Source organism: Lissotriton helveticus, chromosome 8 (assembly GCF_964261635.1).
Source record: "Lissotriton helveticus chromosome 8, aLisHel1.1, whole genome shotgun sequence".
In the NCBI taxonomy this organism is placed as follows: Eukaryota; Metazoa; Chordata; class Amphibia; order Caudata; family Salamandridae; genus Lissotriton; species Lissotriton helveticus.
Window position 1 is genome coordinate 1,487,370,318 of NC_136069.1, and position 19,342 is coordinate 1,487,389,659.

General features: G+C 50.8%; 1 protein-coding gene across 7 annotated transcripts in view; it reads left to right on the forward strand.

Moving 5' to 3' along the window:
* The window catches only part of NOX4 (NADPH oxidase 4), an 840,225-nt gene that overhangs the window by 714,388 nt on the left and 106,495 nt on the right, over nucleotides 1-19,342 (forward strand). For all 7 annotated transcript variants that reach the window (XM_078658423.1, XM_078658420.1, XM_078658421.1 and 4 more), the window contains one exon: nucleotides 4,190-4,309. In XM_078658423.1, the coding sequence (XP_078514549.1) occupies nucleotides 4,190-4,309 (120 nt within the window). The remainder of the gene's footprint in view (nucleotides 1-4,189; nucleotides 4,310-19,342) is intronic.

Here is a 19,342-nt window from a genome sequence, read left to right on the forward strand (position 1 = left end):
TTGCTAATGCTGTTACAACTCAGATGCTGTGACTCACACTCTATTTTTGGAATGTACCGATGTATGATACTTGTTTGGTGCATACAGAGTATAGGCTGAGAGGGGACAGGAAGGATGCTCAAATCAGTTTCCTTTAGTGACATCTTGATAGTCGTCCTACCCAGGCTATCATTAATCTACTCAGCTCTTGATTTCAATGCAGGAAATCAGCAGCAACATAGACCCTCTAGCTGCAAGGCAAACAGCATTGACAACGTTCTCTTCCAACCCCGGGGTAGCCAATATTACCTTCGTGCAGAAGGTGTATTCTGGTTCAACCTAGCATGCATCACCCACAACTTACTCCTCTTCACCAATAAAGAATATGCCTTAAAGTGCAACCTGTTCCCAAGACAGTTCAGATGCTCAAGTAACGCATCTTGGTCGCCACTGAAATATTTTGATAACCTAGAACCAGCCCTTAGCAGCTGAGCCCTAAAACCATGCTCTAGCCGGCTGACTGAGCATATACAGATCCCAGGTTGAAATTTCTGATATAACACAATTATGTTCTCTTGGAACTCATGCAGTATGTGCCAAATCAAAGGGATGCTATAGATTAGAAATGTGATTTCTTATGCTAGTGCCACATTTTCAGGTGCCTAACACTGACCTTAATGTGCTCTGAAGATTCTAAATCATAAAGAATTGACTGCCTGACCTTTCTCTTCTCTTTAATCATTACTGAGTACTAAATACGACTGGGAACGAGCTGGTCCATATTAGTGAGATGTAAGTCGTTGTATGATGTTTGTCATCAAAAATATAAAAACGGGATTGTGTTTTGTGTGTTAAATACTGATGGCTTTAGCACATGTTTAGGTTTTCAGTATGCGGAGTCCAGTTGTGAAGTGCTTTAGTGTCTAAAATAGAACGTCCTAATGGTTGTTAGGTTTCTATAGATCTTAGTTTGTTCACTTATTTAATGGGTGGTGGTAGTATTCACTAGTGAGTGGGGTCAGGTGAAGGGAGGGTTGGCACGCCTCTGTGTTGTGAGGCTGCCCCAATTAGCTTGCATTGGAGGTTGCAGTGGAATGGGTAATTCAGTGGGTGAACATTAAATGATTGGGAGGTAGGCTGGGTGGTAGAACTGATTATTAGAGGCCATTGTTTACCAACAGCAATTCAGCAGTGGGACAGTAGAAGCAGAGATTGTGATTCTGAAGAAGCCCAATCTTGACCCTCTGTTGCACGCCAACTATAGGCCTATCTTCCTCCTCCCGGCTTTGGCTAAAGTCGTGGAGAAGCACGTTCACTCCTCTCTTACGAACTTCCTGGAGAGCAATAACATCCTCCATGATACTCAGTCGGGCTTCCGGGCCAGCATGAGTACGGAGACTGCCCTACTGGAGGTGACGGATGCCATCAGAGAGGTGTTAGATGCGGGAGGTAAGGCCATGCTGATTATGTTGGACTTGTCGGCGGCTTTTGACACCGTTCCCCACGGCAGTCTCCTTTTAAGACTCAGGGAGATTGGGCTGCGGGGACCGGTGTTTAACTGGTTTAAGTCCTTCCTTGCTGGCCGTCGGCAAACGGTCTGGGCCCCTCCTTTCTCCGCCGAGATGCCACCTCTTGAGGTAGGGGTGCCGCAGGGCTCTGTTTTGAGCCCTACGCTGTTTAATACCTATATGGCACCCCTGGCAGCTCTGGCGGAGTCCTTCGGTGCCCAGATCGTGTCCTACGCTGATGACACCCAGCTTCTTTTTACCAGTCTGAAGGGGTCCGATTTCGATAGGGAGCAGATCAGAGGCTGTCTGGGAGCCGTTTTTGATTGGTTCGAACGGCACAGCCTGAAATGTAACTCCGACAAGTCGGAGTTGCTGTTTTTTGGCTGTCCTGCCGACCCCAGATGGCAGACCTGGTGGCCGCCGGCTATGTTTCCTCCTGCAGCTGTATCCTCCAGGGCCAAGAATCTGGGAGTCCAGATAGACGACGGTCTTACCTTGAAGCCTCAGGTGTTGGGTCTTGTTGGCAAATGCTTCGGCATTATTAACATGCTGAGAACATTTCTTCCTCTGCTGGCCCTCTGCCACCGGAAGGTTACTGTCCAGGCGCTCATTGGCTCTAGTTTGGACTACTCCAATGGTCTCTACTTGGGCCTGCCGGAGTTTCTTCTTTCCCGCCTGCAGGTCGTGCAGAATGCTGCCGCCAGAGCCATTCATGGGCTTCATCGCAGAACCAGTGCAACTATTTTATTAAAAAATCTCCACTCGCTCCCCATTAAAAAACGAGTGATTTCAAGGCTCTCTCACTGACTTTTAAGGCGCTTCATGGCACAGGAGCTAAATACATTAGGAATCGTTTGGCATTCTATCTGCCTACGAGGGCGCTAGGGTCAGCTTCCCTGGCTCTGGCTCAAGTTCCATCAATCAGACGGGTCAGAATTGGTGGACGCTCTTTCCGCTATCTGGCGCCCAAGCTCTGGAACTCTCTGCCAGTGTCCATGAGACTTAATGCAAGTCTCTTAGGTTTTAGGAGGGAGCTAAAGTCTTGGCTTTTTGTCCAGTAGGTCCGTACGTCTGATCCCTTTTCGCCCCGTTGTCTGTCTCCTAGTTTTTATTAAAGCGCTGGGACACTACCCGGAGTAGCCGTGCGCTATATAAAATCTTTTTAACATAACATAAGTGCCGATTGGAGTGTTGTTGTTGCAATAGTGGGTGAATTGTAGGTGCAAAAAAGTCAACTTTTTATTTTCCCTTATATGCTGTCATGATCCGTAGACGCAGAGCTCACTCATTCAGTGCAATCCTGGGAGGGAGCAAGCTGACAAGGACTGGGATGTGTTTCAAACCGGTTGTGCTCCCATGTTTGCAGTAGGTGCAAAATACCACTATACCTTCTCACTTGGATTGCAATCTGTGCCTCAGCTTGCACACAGATCTCTGAAACAGGTGACTTGCAGCCAGATTCATGAAGCCAAAATCGGCTCGCAAAGGGCCAGATTCTGCGAATCTGGCCCTTTGCGAGCGCTTTTTTTGCATTTGGGATTCATCATCCCAAATCGCAAATTTTGAAATCGCTAAATTGCGAGGAATTGCATTAAAGGAATCTCTATTTGAGATTCCTTAAATGCAATTCATGAACCATTTTAGAATTGCGAATTCGCAATCTTGGGCCACTATTTACCGCGAAGTCTGACTTTGTGGTAAATAGCGAAAAGTTAGAAAAATGCACTTTAGTGCATTTTTCTAAGTTGGATGCTACACACACACATGTCCTTTGGACATGTGTGTGTGCAACACCAGTGTAAATCACCATTTCAGGGGTGCTACAGGGTGTCCTTTGGACACCCTGGCACCCTTGAAATCGCTTCCTTATTTGCGATTCGCTAATTGCTAATCACAAATAAGGAATGACTCCCCATTCATTCCAATGGGCCTTTGGTCCATAGGAATGAATGGGGAGTCATTCCTCATTTGCGATTCGCAATTAGCGAATCGAAAATAAGGAAGCAGTAGAAATCGCTATAAATTTTGCGATTTCTACATGCATCCCGTTTTGCGAGTCTTTAATAGCGATTCCTTAATAATCGCTATTAAGGACTCGCAAAAGAGGAGCATGATGAATCTGGGGGTTAGCCCGCTGATCGAGCTAACTAGAATTGCAACAGTCAGCTTTTGAGTACCAGTTTCCTTTGTGAAATAGGTCTCTGGTTTGAAGTACTTATTTCTAAAAATGTGAAACTCAAAACAGTTTCGGATCTGATATCATTATCTTGCAGTCAGACTGCGGTTTCAAAAAACGTGTGAGGGAAAAACAGTTCTCAAATTGTTGTATAGAACATTTATTATATATGTAATCGTTGGGATTTAAAATAGCTGTAGTTGTTATGGGGACAATTATGTTGCTACATTTTATTGTGCGGCCATTACATGCAAACTATGGAATCTGTCCTTCATTAAAATGCTCCCTAGGACAGGAAGTTAGAGGCAACTGCACATATCATTACTTGACAAAAAGGACGTAGGTTTCATTAATTTCACTAAACACTGTATTAAAACGGGATTAGTTTGCAGATTCACAGATATTGAATCAAACGAGTGATGGACAGAACTTTTATCAACTACATCGAACTGGAAGTACATTCAAAGAATGCATCTTCTTTATCATTCACATGTATTCAAACAACTAATACTTCTTTCCTTTTCAGACTTTATATCGACGGCCCTTTTGGGAGCCCCTCTGAAGAAGTGTTAAATTATGAGGTTAGCCTCTGTGTGGCTGGTGGTATTGGAGTTACCCCGTTTGCGTCGCTACTCAACCAACTACGGTACGTAAACTGTCATATTTAAGGTTAATGAGATGCCTTGCATGCTTACATGTCACTCACAATCAAGCATGTTTTAGACAACAGCATACAAGGAGCCCCTGCATTAAAGTCCCTCAGGCACAGTCGCAGTTCCTCTCTTTTTAGACCTCGGCTAGGCGAGGCATGTTGTTTACACACTTAGGTCAATAGAAAATGAGAGGGGCCCCACAGACCTTGGGGGCAGGGCACTACAAACCAGTAGAATAAAAGCCCCCCTTGGCAAATATGCATCACACACCAATGATGTTTCAGTCAATCACAACACTCAACCAAGGTATTCCTGTGTTCACTATAGACCACCAACTTCCTCACAATAACCCCTTGGCTGCGGCGGTAATTCCGCCACAGCGCTAGAGGAGAGGGGAGGGCGCGCGGTGCTGCCATGCTCGTGTCGGGACCACTCCGTCACGAGCCTCGGGCGCGCTGTGCTTTGTGACGGAGTGGTTCCGTCACAGCCCCGCCCGCCCAATAGAACGCGCCGCACCGCGCAGGCGCGGCGACCGGGCCGTGACGGAACCACTCCTTCACCAGCACAGCGCGTCCGTGGCTGGTGACGGAGTGGTTCCGTCACCAGCATCGATGGTGTTAAGTACCACCAGACTAAAAAGTTACGCAAAGCTTTAGCGTCAGTGTTCAGTTGTTAATAGTAGCTATCCTTTGGACTGTTTTTTTCCTCTAAATTGCACTGCGTATTTATCCCTAGGAAGTGCAATTAAAATGAAAAAACCCAGGGAACAGGAGACAGAGTATCCCTATGCCAGGTAAGGATTTTTAATAGGGAGAGGTACACACCCTCTGTATTTCTGTTTTACACACTGTGAGACATATTTATGAAAAGGTGGTGGAGGGCAGCAAGGGAAGGAAAGTGCCGCATTTAAAGCACTACATTGCACAAGCATTCCTGTCCTATCCACTGCACTGGCGCACAATAGACTGCCTGCGTTGCATGCAGGATCGTTTTTGTGCAGAAAGGGGCACCTTCCTGCACAAAACAATCCTGAGAGAAATTAAGATATTTCTTCTTGTTACGCCTCTCCTGGGGAGGCATATCTTATTGGCTCATTCCCAGGTGTACCTGTTCTTTTTAATCTCGGAATGCATCAACATAATGAATGTTGAGTAGGAACACCCATGCAACACCTTGGAAACCTTCCTGACACTGAGTGATGAAACGCAGCGATGTGCGCTGAGTAAAATTACTCAAGATTTATGAAATCACGCAAGGTGGCCTTGCGTGGCTTCATAAATCTCATTTTTGTTTTGCGTCACTCTTGCACCACATTGCATGGTGCAACAGTGCTGCAAGGGGGGCTCAAAGATATGCTGCCCCTGTGGGCTTATAGCCTGCCCACAGACGTTTGTTTACTTGCTTCAACGTCACTATCATTTCCTAAATTTCCTACATTCCGGTTTGTGAAGGCGTGCCTACATCATGTCCTCTTCCCATGTCTATCCCTGCCCTGGAGCATGGACCAAGTACTTTTGTACATCCACTGGTCACATTTTTGGAGCTACTTTTCTCTTTGTGCTCCAGCACTCCACATGAGAGTTTGTGTTTCCCCTCTGCTCCAGTGCGTTTCTTTTATGTTTCAGCACTCCACATGAGTGCTTATGTTTTTCCTCACTGCTGCAGTTAAATTCTCTCCACCCCCACTCCCTGCTTCATAAACTCCTCCACCCCCCCCAAGCCTCCCATTTTCCCCAGCCTAGAAGCAGTTTCAATGCGCTCCCTGCAACCGTCTTACTGGGAGCCGTTTTGGTGCGTGGTTTTATTTGTTTTACTTTGGGCATCTTTGGTGTGCTTTGCAAGCATTCCCTCTCAGGCAGGGAGAAGAGTGGGAGGGGGAGTGCTGGTCACGTGGTGGGTGGCTCCTTTGTGTACAGCAGTGAACAGCAGCTCCTGAAATGCTTTTGATTTTATGTGTTATTCTGCTTTGTTACTGCTGGGTTTCCACCTCGAAGCTGGTCTACATGAGCTGTGTAATAAAAGCAGATGGTCCTGGAGGTCACTGAAGGTACTTCAAATGTATTGGTCTCCCTGTGGACTATCTTTAGCAGAAATATCATCTGCTTTGTGTTCATGTCTACTAACCCTCTCGGTGCCTGCTCAACATCCTGTGATCTCCCCATGCCTCTAAACAGTCCGTGTGAGCATGTGTAATGTAATTAGTGCTTATGCAAAGTGCTTTGATTTCAAGGCCTTAACATAAGGAGAGACAACTAAATACCTATTTCCTGACTGAGTTGTACAAAGGGAAACCAGAAAACCTGGATAAATCGCAGCTTCTCCATTTAAAATGTGAGCTCTTGGTCAAATATTTTATTTCACCAAACCTTTTTTTTCTTCATTAGCGCCTTCAAATAGTTCAGAATACCAGCTGGACAAAACTATCACTTTTAATAAGAACTTCTCAGTGTAGTGCTATCATGTGCTTTATTAATGTCACAGCTCATCTACATTCTGGCCTGATGTGCCCTCTCGTCTTAGTTTAACCTCTTCCGTGCTCGTGACGGAACCACTCCGTCACGAGCCACCGACGCGCTGTGCTGGTGACGGAGTGGTTCCGTCACAGCGTGGCCGGGGGGGTTCCGTCACAGCGTGGCCGACCCGCCCACGCTGCAGGAATTCCGCGCCTTGACGGTACCACTCCGTCACAAGCACAGCGCGCCCGTGGCTCGTGACGGGGTGGTTCCATCACGAGCATGGCGGCGCCGCGCAGACCCCCTTCCCCCAGCGCCGCGGTGGAATTACCGCTGCGGCCAAGGGGTAAAGTGAGTGAGTTGGGGGTACCGAGGTGTGGATGTTATAAGCAAACTGCTAGAAACAGGTTGCAACACAAGCGCTGTGGAAGGAGGTGAAACCCGCCTTGGCACAGCTCATTGTTATGGCTGGCTTTAGTTTAGGACTGGAAATAGCAGGCAGGGAGCATAAGCAGGTGGTCATGGAGTAGCCCTGCCTTGTTTTATTCCTGTGTGCTGCTGAACTGTTTGCCCTTAGTGTTCCAGCGCCAAGAAGCCTTCGGGCGTATGCGCGCTTAACAAATAAAAAATAACATAACATAACATAACAGTGTTTATTGTACTTCAGTGGCACGCTTAGAAAAGAAATGCTTCTTTTTGTATTCCCAAACTCCAAATAAACTACGGTGGCTTCTAGCAATGTTAGTATTAATGTGCGCAGCATTTGAACTTCCTGCCGCCCTTTTTTTTAATCAAAGTATCTAAACTTAGTCACTGCATTATTTCATGTCTGCTACATATTTTTACTGCCTGTTAGTGTTGCCAGCCGCGGCCGGTAGTGGGAGTACCGGCCGGGCGGTGATGAGGGGAGGGGTAGGGGCAGGGTGGGGGATAGTAATGTATGTATTACGGACTTTTAAAGGTAAGTAAACATAAAAATAAATAAAACGAATTTCGTAGCACACACTGCATCACCAAATGCGATGCAGTTTGTGCAACGAAATTCCTTTTATTTACTTTTAGGTTTACTTACCTTTAAAAGTCCGTAATCCATACATTACTACCCCCCACCCTGCCCCTCCCCCTCCCCACGTCACCGCCCGGCCAGTACTCCCACTACCGGCCGCGGCTAAGTGCTGCACATACCTAGGCATATAACGCGTGCATTTCACATTGAAAAAAACAAAGACAGTTTTTTGAGTTTTGAACAAACATCATATTTTATGTAATGTATGTTGTATGATTTACATAGCTAATATTTTCAGGGCTCGGCTGGTGCATGGGCTCTAAGACCGCAAATGCCCTCCACCCCCTCCAGTGTTGTGTTGCTTGACTTGCCTCCCCATCATTTTGCTTGTTTACCTTCTCCCTAACAGTCCTTCAACACATACCGTGTTGTGTGGCTTGACTAACCCCCGCCCCATTGTGTTGCTTGACTTGCTTCTATTCGGCATGGCTAAAAAGACATTGACAACGCCAATAGCTCTTAGAGTGCTGCAACATATTGGCTTTGCCAATGCTTATTTTAAACCGGAATTAATAGCTTCATTTTCTAAAGCAAGAGAGGGCGAAACAGTCTCACAGGTGATGCCACTTGGAGATTCAACTTGGTCTACTGTTATTTGTTAGGTCTCTTTAAAATCATATTGCTGCTTCAGAAATTATAATTCTCTGCTGCATGTCATTTTACCACTGAGTGCGACTGAAAATAAATCTGACATTCTCTTCCTTGAATTGCAAGATTTTGTACAACTGCATAACTTAAAGCTCTGCTTCCTCTCTTTCTTTAGCTATTTTGGCGATCTAGTTACTTAGCAACCAGAAAAAAATCTGGAAAATAGCGGAATGAAGGGCACCCACTCCATCCTTCTGTAGCTCAGTGCCATATTTCTTTTTCAAGAAATGTGCTCCTACTGTGCCAACATAAATTTGTTCCCTTCAAATATAGCACATTTTGGGGGCGTGGCCAAGACGGCGAACATGGCGGACGCAGCCTAACCGAGCTCCGTCCCGCCAGCCACATATCCTGCCTGCATCCTACGTCGCCCCGACCGCACTGCGCCCAAAAACCTGGTGGCAAGCGGCGGATCCGACGGCGACGCCTCGGCAGTGACTCCGGTGTCCCGGCGGGCTGCGGCTGGGGAGATACAGCCGCCGAGAATTCTGACGGCGAAGGGGCCTGCCTCTACAGCACGGCCGGGACCTTGATTTTGGGCTGATCCGCCCGGAAGTGTATGGCAGCCGGGGCGCGCCGGCCGGAAGGTGCCGCCTCAGTGGAAGTCCAGTGGCGGAGAGGCGACCGGGACTGATCGAGCCCCGCTGACGCCTGGACACTTGCTGCGGTGGCGGCTACACCGGCTGGGGAGGACGAAATCGACGCCCGTTCTCCAGCGGAGGTGGGGTAAGGAGAGGTGACTGGGTGTAAGGCCTAGTGGGGGAGGGGTCGCCCTGAGACTGTGCCTGGCCCCACTCGGCGGCGGGATCGAGCCGCGGGGCTCTGAGACACTGGCACACTAGGGGGGTAGCGGCCCCGCTGACCCCCTACTCGTCCCCCCCCCCCCCCTCCCCCCTCCATATTCGGACTGCGACCCTGCCGGGCTCTTCCTGGGGCTGGAATACTGCTACACTCCTGCTCGGTGGCCGCCTCGGGCCACGGTGGGGGGAAGGTGCCTTGGACAGACCCCCGCAGCCTACTGGCACGACCCTGGGCATACAAGAGGCCCCCCAAATTGTTTTGCTACTACAGCTGGGAGGTGGGGCACGGATGTTGAGCTGATAGCTGCGGGCCCGCAGCGTAGTGAACGGTTTCGATACCGCGTGACACCATCCCCTGCCACCGCACGTATAGCACCTTGCGGGAGCTTCACGGGGGTGCGCTCCATCTCCACAGGCTCACGGCGGTCAGGGAGACGTCCATAATCAGAGGCCGTGCACGACGTGCGGAGCACATTGGACTGCTGGTCCCTCGTGGTCGGAACCATCACTCTATCCGCGCCATGACGAGAGGGAGCAACAGCAGCAATGCTTCGGAGCAGGGCCCAATGGACAAGTTTGCAGGACCCAGTGGGACGGCCGGAGCATCTGGGGGTCCCCAGGGCGCGGGACCCGACAACGCGGCGCTGATGGCGGCGATCACGCAGTCGAGGGACATGTTGGATGCGAAGATCGGGGCGGTCGGTGCCGACGTGACCTTGCTCCGACAGGACCTACGCAATGCGGTGGCCCGCATCACCGAAACGGAATCCAGGATCACGGAGGTCGAGGATGATGTGGCCGTCCTCAAGAAGAAAGTTGCCGCCATGGAGGGGATTCAGAAGGGACTTGCGCTGCGGGTGGAAGATGCGGAAGGGAGGGCCAGAAGGAACAACCTGCGCTTCGTTGGCTTCCCGGAGGACTGTGAGAAAGGAAATATGGTGGCCTTCCTGACCCAATGGCTTGAGGGATGGCTCCCCCCAGACACCCTATCGCGCTGCTTTGTGGTAGAGCGGGCGCACCGAGCACTCCTTCCAAAACCACCTCCTGGAGCTCGCCCCCGCTCGGTGATTGCCAAGTTGCTCAACTATCACGACAGGGATGTTATCCTGCGACAGGCCCGCGCCCTGGACCCTCTCATGTTTGAGAACCACAAAATCCTTGTGTTCCCGGACTACACAAAGCTGGTCCAACAGCAGAGGCAGTCGTTCACCGCGGCAAAAGCACGTTTGCGGGAGCTCAAAATTCCCTACTCTCTACTCTTCCCGGCCCGCCTCCGAGTGGTCTTCCAGTCCCGCACCCAGTTCTTCAACTCTCCGGAGGAAGTATTTGAATGGACGGACGAGACTGTGCGTGTCAAGGTGCATACCCCTCCCAGGTGGAACTCGGACTCGTCGACCACCGGGAGACCTCCGAAACCACCCAGAAGGTCACGCAGCAGAAGCAACTGGAGGGCGCGCTCCCAGAAACGCCCTCCTCCCCGCGACGAGTCGGCCGAGGCTCCGGAGGAGACGGACTCTTCCCCATCGAAATCCTGACGCCCTTCTCTTCACACTGACTCCGGCGATGGATCTGCAGGACTATTGAAGTGCTTGGCAGTATAGTATAGGCCAGGCGCTGCTCTCGGACATGCCACTCATTGATGGACTACACAATTTTGTACTCATGGGTGGACAGTGGGTCGGGTGACGCCTCTCCAAGGGCGGGCCTACTCCCGGAGTTCGTTCCCAGGTGTTGAGTGGGAAGTAGTTGGGCACTTTGTGGGTAGTTGGGTGGGATCCATTGGTGCAGTGGGTCTTGGGCCTCCCGTTGGAGGGCTGAGATTGCCTGCATCGCGACAGGTACTTCAATGTTGCTGAGGTATGGGGTGGGGGGTTGGAGGGGAGGTTGTTGGGGTGGTTGGGTTCCGGGGGAAGTTTGCAGGGGGAGGGACGGGAGTTTGGGGGTTCCGGGGATGGTGGGGAGGGAAGTTGGGAAGGGCCTTAGCACGGTGTACATGGGAACCTGGAGACGACTGAGCATGTGTGTGTGGCCTCAGTGGCCTGACGATTTCGGAATCTGGATGATTGATGGCGGCTGATGTACTGGGGGCGAGCCCCCCGCTGGCCTCCATGCGAATTTTGAGCTGGAATGTGCGAGGGATGCTCGACAAAATTAAACGGAGTGCAGTCCTACGTCTGGGGAAGACTGAAAGAGCGGATGTGTTGCTCCTTCAGGAGACTCACCTCTTGGGCACCAAGGTTCTGAGCCTACGCAGATACGGGTATGATCAGGTGTTTCATGCTGGGTTTACACGAGGGTCCAGAGGAGTTGCAATTCTCATACACCGTAGGGTCTCCTACACCCATGAAACACAATGGCTGGACGTGCATGGTCGGTATGTTTTTGTTAAGGGGAGTCTGGGGAGTGAGCCGGTGGTTTTCGGGAGTGTGTATGCTCCACCCCCACTCCAAGATGCCCTGATTGAACGACTGTTCGAGGTATGGACGACTCTTCCGCATGTGTTGACAGTGGTGGGTGGTGATTGGAATGATGTGATGGATGGGAGACTGGACCGCTGTAGGCCTGGGGGTGGTCAATTGTCAGATGCCTCTACGAGGCTGAGTAGGATGGCGCAGGGGATGGGATGGATTGACGCTTGGCGCCACCAGCATGCATGTGATCGTGAATATACATTTGTCTCTGCGGTCCACAAATCCTTTTCGCGCTTGGACTACCTATTCGTCCCGCAACCCTGGTTGGGCAGAATTGACTCCACCTCCATACTTCCGAGGGGCCTGTCGGATCACTCCCCGGTCGCCCTGACGTTGAGCCTCGGTGTGCGGCGACAACCGTTTCGCTGGCGCCTCTCTGTGTGGCACTTGCAGCGCCGCGACTATCAATCGCACATGAGGGAGGCTATCTCGCACTACTGGTCAGAGAATGAGGACCCGAGTATAGATGCCATGACCCTGTGGGAGGCCCTCAAGCCAGTCCTTCGGGGCGTGGACATTGCGTGGTGCGCTGCGAATCGTAGGGCCCGCAGGCGGGAGGTGGAGGAGGCGGCCGACCGGGTGCGGAACCAGGAGACCAGATGTCTCACGGGGGAGGATGGAGTGGCCGTGGACCGGCTCCTGCACCTCCAGCAGTCATACACCTCGCTATTGTTAGACGAAGCCCGACAGGCCTGGCTCGCTACGCAGAGCAGAATCTATCAATGGGGGGACAAGTCTGGCACAATGCTATATAGGCTATGTCAAAGCACTTATCAAGCCCAGCCCTTGCCGGGTCTCCGAGATGCCGCGGGTGGCCCTGTCTCGGCCCCTGAGGTCCTGGCCCAGATGTTTGCTCAATACTACGAGACCCAGTATGCCCCCCGAGAATCTCTCCCAGCGGAGGAGATTGACAAATTTCTCGCAGACCTTCCTCCCCGGGCGCTCTCGGATGAGGCGAGGGCCCGCCTAGACCTCCCACTGTCGGCGGAGGAGCTTGGGGAAGCACTGGGTGGCCTGAACACGGGCAAGGCCCCTGGGCCCAATGGGTTCCCCTGCGAATTTATGAAGTTGTTTCATCTCCAATTGGGGATGCGCTATAGGAAGGCACTGGAGGCGGCTCGGGAGCTTGGCAGATTGCCAGCGGACTGGCGACACGCTGAGATCGTAGTTTTCTGCAAACCGGGAAGGCCCCAAGACAGCCCGGACTCTTATCGGCCGATCTCTTTGCTGAACTTTGAAGCGAAAATATTGGCTAAGGCGTTGGTGAACCGTCTTCTCCCTTACATCACGGACTTGATCCATGCCGACCAGGCAGGCTTCATGCCTCACAGGGCTACAAGACACAACATACGTCGCGCTCACCTGGTGGTGGAGGCGGCACGAGCAGCGGGCATCCCCGCGGCCCTCCTGCTGGCGGACATAGACCGGGCCTTCGATTCCCTGAGTTGGTCATACCTCCGAGCCCTCCTCCTCCGGCTCAATCTGGGCCCACGTTTCCTGTCGTACATTCATCTGCTCTATACGGACCTGACGGCGACGGTCAGAATAGCGGGAGCCACCTCTGACACATTCCTCATCGGTCGTGGCACCCGACAGGGATGCCCTCTCTCACCTTACCTGTTCGCCCTGGCTATGGAACCGCTTGCGGCCTGGGTGAGGATGGATGCCCAATTGCGTGGTGTGGAGTGGGTTGGGGGCCCATCTGACAGGATTGCGCTATATGCGGACGACGTCCTGTTCTTCCTTACAGACCTCAATAAATCGGGGCCGAGGGTCCTTGAAATAATGCGCATTTTCGGTGAAGTGTCGGGCCTCCGGCTCAATCCGCAGAAGTCGAAGCTGTGGGTCCTGGGCGACAGGGGGACTTTGGGTCCCTGGGCCTCGGCCCTTCAGGAGGCGGCGGGCGGCCTTAAATATCTTGGTGTCTTTCTAACCGATGTGCAGGGAGTGTCATGGTCCCGTAATGTAGTGCCTGTTTGGGACAGGATCCGCTCAGACATGCAGATGTGGTCCAGGATGCCTCTAAATGTCTATGGCCGTTCGGCCATTTTTAAGATGGTGGCCCTACCCCGAATCTTGTACCAATTGCAGAACTACCCGTACCCAATTCCGCAGCAATGGTTTCGTCAGGTGAACTCGGCTCTGGGTCGGTTCCTATGGGCCGGTGGAGCGATAAGAGTGGCGCTCCGCACCTGCTTCCTGTCGACCTACTGTGGGGGACTGGCCGCATCTGATGTCCAGTCCTACTATCAGGCATCGCACCTACTTGTTCTTAACGAATGGTGGTACGGGGATCGCACTGACCCGACCTATGCCCTAGAGAGGTATATGATGGACCCACACACGCTCCATACTATCTTATACTCGGCGACTATCCGGAAGAGACTTCCGAGGGCCACGCAAGTAATCTTCAAAGTGTGGCGCGATGCGCTCCGCCGCATGGGATGGTGGAACACGCTCACGGGCGAAACCCCTCTATGGCACAATGGGAGACTGCCCAGCCTGGCTGCGCTCCGGGGCTTTGAGGGCTGGGATGCCATAGGCATCTCGGCGCTGGGCCACATCCTGAAGGGCACAGTCCTCAAATCGTTCCAGATGTTGCAAGATGAATTCGATATGCACCGGTCCCAGTTCTTCAGGTACCTACAGCTCCGCCACGCCCTGACCCCCGCACTAGCGGACTTATCGTCCTTGCCGGAGTTTAGTCCCCTGGAAGCAAAAGTCTTTATGGGGGAATTGGAATCAAAAAAAATCTCAACCATCTATCAAACGTTAGTTACGCATTGTTCCCCCTCTCTTGATAAATTGCGGGCGGTCTGGGAGGGCGATCTGGGAGACTTGGAGGAGGAGGACTGGAGAGAAGCCCTGGAGGCCCCTAGGGGAGCTGCGATAGCGGTGCGCCTGCGCTTTATTCAATTTAAATACCTGCACAGGGCATACTACACGAGGGAACGATTGTGGAAGGCGGGGCTGATAGCCTCCCCGGATTGTTTGAGGTGTGGCAGTGAGGTAGGCTCCTTCTTACATACAGTATGGGGATGTGCACGGCTGCAGAGGTTTTGGACCGGTGTATGGGAATGCTTGGAGGAAGTGTTGGCATGGGAGCTCCCTCGCACGCCGCAACTTGGCCTGCTCCACGTTATGGAAAAAGTGGGGGGTAATCTGTATAAACGACACTTGCTCCTTCTGGGTCTTACAATAGCCAAACGAGATATAGCCCAAGCCTGGAAAGCCCCCAAGGCTCCGTTGGTGGGGGTGTGGAAGCGGGGCATGGACTTTAGCATGGGTTTGGAACGCCCGATCTTTGAGGCCAGAGGCTGCCCCAAGAAACATTATAGGATTTGGAAGAAATGGGCTGATTATAGGGGCCTATTGCTGGACCCCCCAGCGCCACAAGCCTCTGATACAGATCACGTCTATACTACCCTCATGTGAACTGTCCACTTGTCGCTACCATGCTGCTTTGGCTCCTGTTTCTGGACAATATGAACACCGTGCAGGGAGGGGGGTGGGACCCGGGTGGGGATGCGGGGAGGGGGGTGTTGGATAATGTTGACTGAATTTCTTGAACGCTGTTGCTCTTCTATGCTCACTGTCTTTCTGCAATCTTGGGAGCAGTGTTTCTTTTGTATTCTGTCAACTGCCATAACACTAATAAAATTTGTTCTGAAAAAAAAATATAGCACATTTTAGTGCCGCATTTTTTCCTCCTCCGAGTCTTTTGAGCTCAGAAATAGGCAAAGTCCTATTTCAGACCTGAGTGGCTTAGGATGTCTTCTATATAGACCCTTTAGATTGATGTTGGTATTAAAGTGTTTAATGCTCCAGCTACACTTATAAGAGAGTTCAGGCGTTTCGTTGTTGGATCAAAACCTGAAGCCTAGTTTGATGTCTCTCTGAAGTGTGTATGGGCACATAAAACAAGGACTCCAGAGAAGTCAGAAATATCTCCTTGTAAGCCTGTGGCGAATATAAAATGTTTGAATTTTAAAACCAAATTTTATCGGTTTTGTTGCACAAAATGTGAGACTTTCTAGATGTTGGTACGCAGGTGCCTTCAACACACTGTGCATTTGGATAAGGATGAATCCTGAATTTTCTGAGGTGCAACCCTCAAAAACCAGGCAGTTACTGCTGCCCAAGTGCACCGGCACAGCAAAAGGCTGGATGTAGGTCATGGGCTGTATTATACATTGTACCCCAGTGGCATCAATGGGCATGTCTGGCAACTTTGCGTGCCCCAGGGGAAAATGGAATTACAGAAGGGGCTACACATGCCTGTGTGGCCCCTTTTGTAACACTGATAGCACGGGTGCACATGTAGCACGAGAGCTAGCAGGAGAGGGTGTTCCCTCATTTGCATGTGGGCACGGTCCCATGCAAATGAGGAAATCACTGTGCCTCTGCACCCATGTCACATTATAGATGCAGGTGCCGACTGAGGCAGGTCTTTTGGAGGTGCACTCACTCTACAGCTCTTGAAAGCAACCAGTGCAACCAGGCCCGGACTGGCTATAGTGGGCACCGGGCCATCCCCCGGTGCGCACCACGGGTGGGGGCCGTTTTTGTTACAGGGCCGTTTTTGCAGCCGAAAACCGGCCCCAGCAAAGTGCTCGGCCAGCCCCCCTCCACCCCCCCTCTGAGTGGGGAGGGGGGGGGGGGGGGCGCGGCCGAGCACTTTGCCAGGGCCAGTTGTGGTTCCCAGTCCGGCCCTGATTGCAACCCTCTGGAAGGGGGAAATGGAGTCCCATCAACCTCCCCCAGACACTCCTCTGCAAAACGGGTGCAGTCACTCACTGCAACTGCCTGCAGGGGGTTCTTTCTCCCCTCTTTAACCCCTTCGGTGCTGATGACAGCTCCCGGTCGTCATCAGTTACTGTGGGCGTGTGCTGATGACGGCCGGAAGCCGTCATGACCACGCCCGCGATCGGAATGTCCTGCACAGACGGGGAATTCCGGCCACAGCCAGGGGGTTAAAGTGCAGGTAGCATGTGCCTGCACTGTAGAACACAGAGGAGCTTTAAAGCATCCGCTCCATATTTCACTGAATGCGCTGTCCCCAGTATAGCACATTCATTGTAATAGGGCACACTGTCCCTGTTTGCGCTCAGCGCATAAGTGTTTAAAGATGTGCAAGGTGCAGACAGGGACTGTGGGCTCCTTCCGTAATACATTCCCTGGGATCTCCAATCTTTTTAATGGTGAGAGCTACTTCTGATCTATGAAGAACATCTTGAGTTACTGCTTATTATATAATGGTACATAAAGATCAAGGACGTAACAGAACTACTGCCTGACCCCTGTCACACTAACTGACTCCTTCTTACAAATAGGTCCTGTCTTTATGTTATCCTATGTATTTTGATGTTTCAGTACAAACTCCCAATCAAGGATGACATGTGCATAACTGTCCCTGTTTGCGCTGACATGTGCATAACCCATTAATGAGGGCTCGTGGGTAAAAACTACTTTTCCCAGGGCCCCCCTCTGCACTGTCTTTTGATGAATCTCGGAGCACGTGATGCTGATTCATCACCCATCACGTGTTAGCACGTGAGGAGCTCTAAGCCTGCTGGCTTCATAAGCCGCTCTTTCCAGTCGTACCAGAGACGCCTAGGTGGAAACGTACAATGTTCCTTTTGTGTAGTGTGTGTGTATTGTATGCCTCCATGCGGGTCCGCATGAGACGAGGCAGTGCCTGTGTTGGGGGGCATCACCTGACCTATTTTGTATCATTTTACATACTACCAATCGGATTGCACAAACAAGTGCAAGTGGTTATCACAATGTGGGTGTATGTGTGTTGGATCCTTCACTGTTCATTTTGTTAATGGTACGAGGTAATGGAGGTCTTGGTCATACTCAAGGGACGCTTTCACTCTCTTTAAGTATATTAAGCATAAGCTTTGTCCATCATGCTCTCCGGTAAGCAAGTTCTGCCTGGTCGTGTATACTACTCTTCCTCGGCATTACTTTCACTGCGACCCTGCATCCCCACGTCTTGTACCTTATGCATCTTACCCCGTCATTACTTTTTATGTGCTGGTTGTGGCTTCTCTACTGGCAAAATGCAGCTCTCTAAGACACAACAGAGTGTTAAACATTATAGGGGAAAAAGGAAGCCTACCAAGGGTCATACTTCTTCTCCTCCCCCGCTCCATTTCTGGAGCTTAAATTGTAGATCACTTCCTAAGAATAAATTAAACATCTTCGATTTTATTACTGAGGAATCCCCTGATGCTCTGTTCCTGACCGAGACTTGGATACATGCCAGCTCGGGTCCGGACATAGCCGCTGCCATTCCGCCCAACTATATGGTGCTGCATCAGGATAGACCCTCAGGTAAAGGTGGTGGAATCGCAATCATTTTTAAATCTATTTACCAATGTAAACTGGAACCATTACATCTTCCAGGTAGTGAGGCAGCATTGTTCAAACTTATGATTAATCCTCAAATGACGCTTTCCGGTCTGCTAATTTATCGGCCGCCCGGAAATGCTGCGTCATGGATCACCTCACTCATTGATTGCCTATCAGCAACACTACTAAAATCAAATAATTTCACCATTCTTGGTGATTTAAACATCCATTTAGATGATGTTAATAATCCCCTTAATAAATCTTTTCTTTCCGATCTTGAGGTTTTTAACCTCAAACTTTGTAATTCTGGAGCTACTCATCTTGCCGGCCACCTTCTAGATCCTATTATTTCCACTCTGTCATTTGACTGCACTCACTCGGCGCGTCCGCTCGTCTGGTCTGATCATTATGCGATACATTTCGAGCTACCACCTGGTCTATATTCGGCCAGTGTTTATGTGGAGGAAATTAAATCATCTTATCGCTGGGACAGGCTTGATGTAGCCGTTTTTAATCAGCGTCTGACTGAGACTATTCCATCCTCTATCAACTCTGAGCAGAATTTGAATGCTCCCATTGTTGGTTGGCTGACAGATGCAGTGTCGGTTCTCGTTCCCCGGTCTAGCAGCAAGTGTAGATCCTTGCGCCCACCAGCACCTTGGTACTCGGAGGAGCTCAAAACTCAACGTGCTAAATGTAAAGCCCTGGAGAGGAAGTGGAGGCTGTCTTACTCTGCTCCTTCTAAGGTGATTTACAAAGAAGAACTAAAATTTTACCACGCAAACTGTAAACGTGCCAAGGCTTCCTACATCGCCTCCACAATCACCTCAGTGCAAAATTGTCCTCGGACTCTTTTTGCCACTGTTAAGAAACTTACAGGAGCTGATACTACTCCTGCGTTGCCGGCTTTGGATGGTACACAATGTAATGCCATTGCAGACTTTTTTATATCTAAGGTCGAGGGCATTTACCAATCTCTGGCCTCCTTCTTACCTCCAATCAATTTCTCTCAACCCAGCTCCTCCTGCAATGCCTTCGTTTTCCCTTCTGAGTCCATTTACAACTGGACATTATTTGATGACTCTTCCTTCCTGTCCTGTCTGAAAAGTATCAGGTCAGGTTCTCCGAGGGACCCTGTCCCTATGATGATACTGAAACAACTTGACCTTGAACCTCGGAGATTTCTAATGAGGTTACTTAACATCTCTCTCATTGAATCTCGGGTAGA